This window comes from Nanorana parkeri, unplaced genomic scaffold (genome assembly GCF_000935625.1).
Source record: "Nanorana parkeri isolate BGI_ZX_2015 unplaced genomic scaffold, ASM93562v1 scaffold87, whole genome shotgun sequence".
In the NCBI taxonomy this organism is placed as follows: Eukaryota; Metazoa; Chordata; class Amphibia; order Anura; family Dicroglossidae; genus Nanorana; species Nanorana parkeri.
Window position 1 is genome coordinate 1,029,582 of NW_017306355.1, and position 8,487 is coordinate 1,038,068.

The following is an 8,487-nucleotide window of genomic DNA, read 5'->3' on the forward strand; positions in this document are numbered from 1 at the left end:
ATGAATTAATTTATATATCTTCCTTACTCAATCCAAAATGTCAAAAAAAAAATCAGTTTTAGTGATTTATACACTTTAAGTTGTGAATAATTATATTAAGTGCCAGAGGAGGTTAGCAATGGTAGTCCCCTGTGTTTTTCAGTACAGGTTTTCTTAAAATTGTGAGGAAGGGTTAGAACCTCATTAACATTTTTATTTTGAACTTCTCATTCACATCCTAATGATAGGTTGTTGCATAAGGAGTGTGAGGCCATTCTTACTGGCAAAACCCCGACACTTAAAGGAGAACTATGAGGTGAGTGCTTTTCACTCACCTCCTAGTTCTAGCCGACCTGTGACAATGAGACTGTCACAGGTCGGCTCAGTAGATCGGGAGGTGAGCGAACACATACCGGCGTTCGCTCACATCTCGAGCCTGTCACAGCTCTCTGCCGTGACAGGGGAGGGGATGGATTCCCCCTCCCCGCTCCGATCCGCCAGCGCTGACTGGCGGAATGGAGGGGGCGGGTACAGCTGGCTCTGCCTCTAAAAGGGGAGAGTCAGCTGTCACTCACGCAGCTGGGCGGATCTCGACATCGATGTCGGGATCCGCTCCGGCTGCGGCGTCTCAGTATACCGCGAACTGTAGCTCGTGGTATACTGAGCTTAGGGTGACGGGAGGACGATGGTTTGTGTCCTCCCGTTACCCTAAGGAGAACTATGGGGAAAAGCCCTAACCTCATAGTTCTCCTTTAAGCCGGCAGCTCATCTGGTCAGCTGATCGAGGGATGTTCGCTGAAAGGGTGCTGACAGCGGCACCCACTGTGCAAATTTCGGCCAGTTCCTCAAGAAGTTTGAATAGTGTATGGGCACCCTCACAGGTATTGTTAGAGCTTGCCTCACACATTCATATTGGCCCATCACTACAAGCCAAAAATGTTCTATTCAATTCTGGTCCCCCACAGCAGCGTTGTGTGGTGACCTGCCTTGCAGTCCAGTGCACTGTAAAAAGAAAAATGCATCTTTTTGTAGTGTATCACACGTGCATAGATGTGTCAACAAGGCACATAGAAAACCGTTGTATTCTGCCTGAGCGGTGACAAGTGTTTGAGTTACTGAAAAATGTCAGTCACTGCATATAGTGTGATTGAGCCTTAAAGTGACATTAAACCCTCAGATTTTTTAACATAAAACAATAGTGTAATGTGTACCTTACTGTAATCCATGGTTGTTTCCCTTCTCTTTGCTGCTCTTCCTTTTAAATCTGTATCTGTTCTCCTGCTTGGGGAGAACTTCCCTTTGAAGCTGGGTGCCTTTTCCTCTAGTGCTGGCTCAGGTTGTGAACCTGCACACAGACACCATGGGGGTGATTTACTAACCTAAACACGCACGCACTAGGTGCGTGTGATTTTTACACAGCAAAACTTATTTATCAACCAAAAAGTCTCTAAAAGCATATTTCCACTAATGCCATATATGGAAAAATCATGCACATATATAATGTTGCTTCACAGTTTAGACAAAAATGGTTAGCTCATGCATTTACATTCCTGCATTCATCAACGCAAGCAACACAATGTAGAGCTAATTTAAACAACATAACCTTGTAATTCATGCAGGGCTTTGCACAACACACCTGCTGGGTGTGTACACACTACAAAGGTGTGGAGAACTATGTATACACTACAAACCCTAAGGAGAACTATGGGGAAAAGCCCTAACCCCATACTTCTCTTTTTAAGGGGCTTGTTCACATCATGTCCAGACCAGAACAGTTTGATTCCGGACCAAAAAAGCATCCCAATGTATCCCTATGGTATTTCTGAGCTCTGCTAATACCAACCAGCGTAGTCCGTTCCAGTCAAGACAAAAAATACTGCTCGTCACATTTTCTCTGGTCCGGAATGCGCTGGAAAGCATAGGAACGCACTGGACTGCACCTGTAAGCCCATTTTAAGCTTGTTTTTTTCTCTTTTTAATTGTCGCTTTGTGTTGTGTGAAGCCCCGACTGAGCTGTGGAGATGTAAATAGCAGTGGCAGCTGTCTGTGATCACTTTTGCCTACAATGTACATGTTCAAAGCAATGTCCTCATGTAACCTATTCTGCAATTGACTCTAGAGGATAACTGAGGTGTAGGAGGAGGTATGTGGTAATCTTATTTTGTTTCTTTTCCTATAGCGACACCCGAGGAGGAAAAAAGCTGCTTCTGTAGTCTATGAAGAAGGGGACATTGTGTGGGCAAAGTTCAGTCGACGCCCTTGGTGGCCATGTAAGATCTGTGCTATACCTCCTCAGGAAGAAAAAGGTGAGGGTTAGAGGTTTTCCCAATAATTCATTGCAAGGCAACTTCGCTATGGGATGTGGACCAGGACAAAGCAATGCCGCAGCAGGCAATGTAAACCAGCCAGAGCATGCCCCTGTGTTAACCGCAATGGTGGATGCCAACAGCAACATTTTGCTGTTGGCATCCACCATTACCAACCAGTATTAGTATATCTTCCTCGTTTTATACAAAACTGTATATTAGATACAACAGTCACAGCAAAAATATGACCTGCAGTCATGTGGCTGATGCCCATTTCTCTGTACTGACTGAACAAATATGCACTTGCGCCATGTAGGGAGAAAGGAAGTCATATGAAACATACTAAAGAAAGGGAGGCATAAGCCCTTGTTTAAAAAAGCAGAATCTATCCACCCAATGGTCAGATTGTTTAGATGTAAGCAATCCCATACCTCCATGTATGGATATTTAAATGGATTTATAAATGAACATTTAACGGATTAACTTGTAACAATTACATAAAGAGGTGGGAACAGAGACACATTTTGAAAGTTATACCGTGGTTCTAGTTCAGATTATTGCAAAGTGGCTTTGCTCCAAGCAGTCAGAGGTGTGTGTGTGTTTCCACATGGCTACCAGCTCTCATTTTGCAAACCGATTTTGAATAAGATTGCCATGTCCATTCAACTGTTTGTTACAAGTGCAATTTGTGCTTTTGCTCTCTTTCCTTCTCTGCAGGACTGTTCTATTGCATATCATATGGGTTCAAATAGCAGTCTGATTTTGTGTAAATATAGCTTGTATTAATATACTTTCTGACAGTTTGATTGTCTAGTTGAAATAGCATTATATTATATCTCTGTAGTCTTATCTTTTCCACCTGCTTTACAAAAAAAACAATCACACACTCTTGCTGCTGATTTTGTGTTACACTTAGTGACTCTAAACTCCGAACTTAATTATTAAAAATGCATTTAAGTACCTTTAACTATTACCACAAATGTATCTTATTTGTGTATCATTTGGCTGTAGATCCTCAAATCATCTCTGAATTGGTGCTGACACTGTCCTTCCTTCAGGAGGGTGGTTACGCTTGTTTCCCATGGTCCCTGTGTGTTGTAAAGTAGTCGCCGCTCCAAGCTCGCTCCTGTGATGGACTACAATCTCACATTTAGCCAGCCAATTTGTACTGAGATTATAGTCCATCACAGGAGCGAGCTTGGAGCGGTGGCTACTTTACAACACACAGAGGGACCATGGGGAACAAAAGTAGCCATCCTCCAGAAGGAAGGGCAGTGTCTACATGAATTCAGAAATTATTTGAGGATCTTCAGCCGAGTGATGCACAAAAGTTATGTCTTTAATCTTTCTTGCCTAATGTTTTAAGCAGCTGTGCAAAAGAAAAGCAATAAAACAAACTCGTAACAGAGTGCCCCGGGCTAATCCCAACAGTCCAATATTACAATGTTCTTTCAGGAAAAAGTGCAATCAGTGATCCAAAAAGTATAAACGAAGGCTCTGTAGCCAAAGTGATTAATACAGATTTTCTAGGTGATCATCACTCTCCACATCCGTGCTGCCACCAGTGATATAAACCGCACTCACCAGATCGGGTAGACCATTTAAATGGTAATCCGCACAATCCAACAGCACAATATTCCCGTATGAAAACGACGATCGTACACACGAGTGAGAGCAATACTTCCAGGGCCAATATTGACGCGTATCTCTAAACTGAGGCCCCTTTGGGAGCTTTTAAAGCATCTATGAACTTTTTGGGGGTACTGAATTTTGTCACAGTTTGATGGATGCACTTCATTTTTAACCTGGGCATGTTGTGTATCTATTTACTCATTGTAACCTCATCTTTTGTTTTATTAAAATGGGTATTTTAGTGTGTTTTGGGGCATTTTAATTGCATTTTTCACTACATTTTGGTGTTTGATAAGGAGTTGCGCTAATATCATGCAACATAAAAATTTGCAACTGCCAAAATTTTATTCTACAGGACCTTGGTTTCAGAAAATATATAATGTTTGGGGTTTTTAACTAATTTCAGGCCTAAAATGTGGCTTATAACATGTAAACAAAAAATTAAAAAAGCCTCAGTTATCAAGGGGTTAATGTTTTATGACCATCGATGAATATGAGGAGGAAGAAACCAGTTGGAACCTGGAGATGCAAATTCTCTATGGATGGATGATGATCAATTGTTAATTGCTTGAGCGAGACAAGACCATTTTTTTTTTTCTTTCATTTAAATGGTCTATCTGATCTGGTGAGTGCGGTTTATGTCACTGGTGGCATCACGGATGGGGAGAGTGATGATCGCCTAGAAAATCTTTATACTATTTGGATCACTGAATGCACTTTTTCCTGAAAGAACATTGTAATATCGGACTGCTGGGATTAGTGCTGGGCACTTTGTTTCTTGTTTATTGATACAGAAAAGATGCATTTTGTTAATAGGATACTTAAAAGAGAACTATGGGGCAAGTGTTTTTCCCCATAGTTCTCTTTAGGGTCACATATACTGGCATCCTCCCGTGACCCAAAGCTCAGTATATCGCAACCTACAGCTCGCGGTATACTGAGACGGCCGCACCCAGGACGGATCCCGACAATGCTGTTGAGATCCACCCAGCTGCGCTATCTAGAGGCAGAGTCAGCTGTACCCGCCCCCTCCCATGTCCGTTCCTCCAGTCAGCGCTGGAGGGTCAGAGGGGAGGGGGGGGAATCCCTGCAGGGAGACTATTGGGAGGTGAGCAAGCGACGGTATGTGTTCACTCACTTCCCGATCTATTAAGCCGACGTGTGACAGTTTCATTGTCACACGTCGGCTCGAACTATGAGGATGAGTGATTTTCACTCGCCTCATAGTTTTCCTTTTAAAAAGCATTTTTAAGGTTTAACGCCTGAGTTTAGCGTCACTTTAATATCTGAAGAAGTGACTGGCGGACACGAAAGGCTTTGTTTCATTAATTTTTCCTGTGCACAGAAGTATCTGTATTTTGGACCATTCTTACCATTGTCCAACAGCACCTTTTGACCACTTACTCTACCTTTCCACGGGTGCCTCTGCTAACATAATTATCCCGTTTTGTTTCACAAAACGTAATCAATCAAAAACATATTGCATTTAACTCACTTTACAGTCTATCTGTGTACATAAGCCCTCTGATATTCCCATTAAACAGGTATGCTAACATATATGATTACAATTTTATATCTCATAGGTGCATCTACTACAAAGTCACCACGACGATATTATGTGGAAACCTTGGGGGAACTAACGGAGAAGATTTGGGTGACCGCAAAAGCAGTTGTTCCATTCAAAGGTGTTTATCAGTTTGAAGAATTACCCGATTCAAAACCGTCTCCAAAGGAAGGTTGTAGCAAACCGAAGGTTCGTTATGCTTGCATTGTTTTGTTTTTTTAATGCATCTGTAGGGGTTTTCTTTCTGATAAATACTCCTAAATAAACACTTTTTGCCATTTTTCTGACTGGATCTTCCACTTTTGCTACCTGTGTTGCGCTAGTCGATGCCTTGATGTTTGCAGCAGGGCCTGCCCACTGCAAGAACTATGAACAGACTAGTTGAAACAGTCCTGGGCTTTCTCACCCTAAAGAGAAAGTGGCATCATTGCTAATGAGTTAAGCGGAGTACTCCTATATTGCATTCCTGGGATCTATTTCCACCAGGAAGAGATGGTCTTTGTTTGCTTACCTTGTTTGGGTGGGTGTTCATTTACGTACATTGTGGGTGGTATCTCATTCATTTCTTTTGAAAAAATGTCTTTAAGCCTGAATTTTTTCCGAATTTTTCCAGATTCCATCAAAACTTCTTCCACTGTGGCAGTCAAGTATTGCTCATGCCCAGGATTTCCTTGCCAAGACAGAGTATGGGGATGTTGTACAGTTTGCAAGTCCAACAGACCAACAGCCACATTATGGTGGAAAGAATTTCACTGGAACAATCGGTGTATTGAATGGTTTTGTAAAATCTCACCTGCCCAACAGTGTCCCTTCTCCTTGCACTAACACTGATTCTGTAAAGAAAAAACATGGTATAAGCCGAAAGCCTTTAAATAAGAACTCTCCTAAGACCAAACACTTAGGGGAAGACTATGTTGCCTCTAAGCAAGCTGTCTCTCCTGATTCTTGGTCTAATGAGACCAGTGATGAAAAGATTAAAATGCCACCATCTCAGAGAGAAAGTAGTGATCTCAAACAAGTATTTAATGATCCTCATAGCCTTAGAGAAAGAAGCAACAGTACTGGACTACTGGAGCAAGACAAATGTTTAATGGACAAGCAGTTTCAGAGTGATCATGCTGAATCTGCCAAGTCTTTAAATAAACCAGCTGTGTCTTCAACAACAGATATACTTAAAAATGAACTAGACACCCTTAATCAATTTCCAATACAAAGTGCTGGCTCAGAAGTGGAGATTTCTGCAGGAAATATAAAAAACAAGAAACGCGTTAGAGATTGTTCATTATCCAGCCTTATAAGTGCTAATAAGAAACCTTCCAGATCCAAAGACTATTCAGACTGCAGCAAAGAGATGTCGCCAAATAAATTGGCTGCACCAGAGTCTCCTGGGGAATCCCAAAAACCAATATTGGCAAATCATACAATCGGCAAAGGTCGCCATTCTCTGAATAATTTGACTAGGCCTCTAAATGTTGCAAGCCAGTCCTGCACAGCAGGTGAAAACTTGCATGAACATTGCAGTAAGGACTCCAAAAATTCTCCTAAATCGCCTATTAGGCCTGGGCGCACAGAAATGTCCTATGAATTGAATGAAAGGTCTAGTGATCCTTTAGAGAAGGAGCAGCCCAGTAGGATAAGCAGTGATCATGCTGAAAACACAACCTCAAAACCTTCAACGCCCTTGCTCTTCCCGTCTGCTCCTGATCAAAGTAGAATTCCTATGGAGCCTGACTATAAATACAGCAACCTGCTGATGAAGCTTAAAGATCTTCATGATACCAAAGCGAAGGAAAGAAAGCTCATGACTGGAAAAAACACCTCTTCGGTGTGTAGCCCTACACAATGTTCTTCTGAAAGTGGCTCAGATAAGGTACACAAGCCAGCAGTAGAGGGTGGACTGAAGCAAGAGCTTGAAAATGCCAGTGCTGATGCAAAGGATAGTTCTTTTGCTCAGTCTGGTGCACAAAACCCCTGTAGCTCGACAAGCAAATTGGATGGGTTGGTAAATATTACTACAGTACCTCGTCCAAACAAAAGATTTACAAAGCCCTGCATTCTGCAGAAGAGACGAGCTAGGACAACAGAAGATGTGAATACAAATGACAAAACTGCTTCTCGGAAAGAGAGTATGTCTTCAGAATGCGTGGACCAACCTTTGGTAGGAAGGAGTCCTGATGGGGCAAAGCTGGGCACTTCTCCCAACAGTAATGCATCGTCTCAGAATGACACACTAATAAAAGAAAATATGGAAACTGTATCAAGTAATTCTTTTGCACAGTCAAATTCTCAAAATGATGCACAAACCTGCCAAAGCGGCACAACTGAAATGATTCCTTGTGGCAAGGATACTGAAGCAGATTCAAGACTTAACAGAGTGAACTCGGGTTCGGTTGAGCCAGATGATAATTGTCTCGCGCCCAAAAAACGCTGGCAGAAGTTTGACCGTGCTAGTGAAGAAAACTACAGTGAAGGTTCTTTGAAGGATTGCACTCCGCCACCCACTAATCTGAGTGACAAAAGCAAAGCTCCAAGCCTTTCTGTCACAGCACAACATGACCCACCACGACGAGGTACGTAATTGTTCTTGAGCTTTCTTTTTTCAGTCATTTTGGGATGACTGTACTTGTAACTGTCTTAGTATTACTACTCAAAGCATATTGTGGTTTATTAAGAACTTGTGTTAACAATTTAGCCACAGCTGCCTTTTTCTTGATGTTTTCTCCACTTTCCATTGACTTAATAAGTTGGTTTAGGGCCTGTTCACACCACAAACTCCACTTTCCAGTGCCTTCGGCCTCTGGAACGCAAGCCAGCCGGCTCTCTGCATTCAGGGTCAAGAGGGGGCATGGTTGTGCATTGAAGTCAATGGCACAGCAGCCAAGCCCCCTGCCTGCAGTGTGATCGCCCGGGAACGCAGGCACATTAGTGCTTGCAGTCCGGTCCAGTGCGTTCTACAAAAATAGTGCTTGAGCAGCTCCCTGCGTCCAGGGCAAAAATAGTGCCCTG

The 8,487-nt window shown here is 42.5% G+C and overlaps 1 protein-coding gene across 1 annotated transcript in view; it reads left to right on the top strand.

The window, feature by feature from the left end:
* NSD1 (nuclear receptor binding SET domain protein 1) overlaps positions 1 to 8,487 on the top strand; it is a 56,357-nt gene that overhangs the window by 10,412 nt on the left and 37,458 nt on the right. Inside the window, exons 3-5 of the mRNA XM_018552384.1 lie at positions 2,159 to 2,285; positions 5,501 to 5,670; positions 6,095 to 8,051. Coding sequence (XP_018407886.1) covers positions 2,159 to 2,285; positions 5,501 to 5,670; positions 6,095 to 8,051 — 2,254 coding nt within the window. The remainder of the gene's footprint in view (positions 1 to 2,158; positions 2,286 to 5,500; positions 5,671 to 6,094; positions 8,052 to 8,487) is intronic.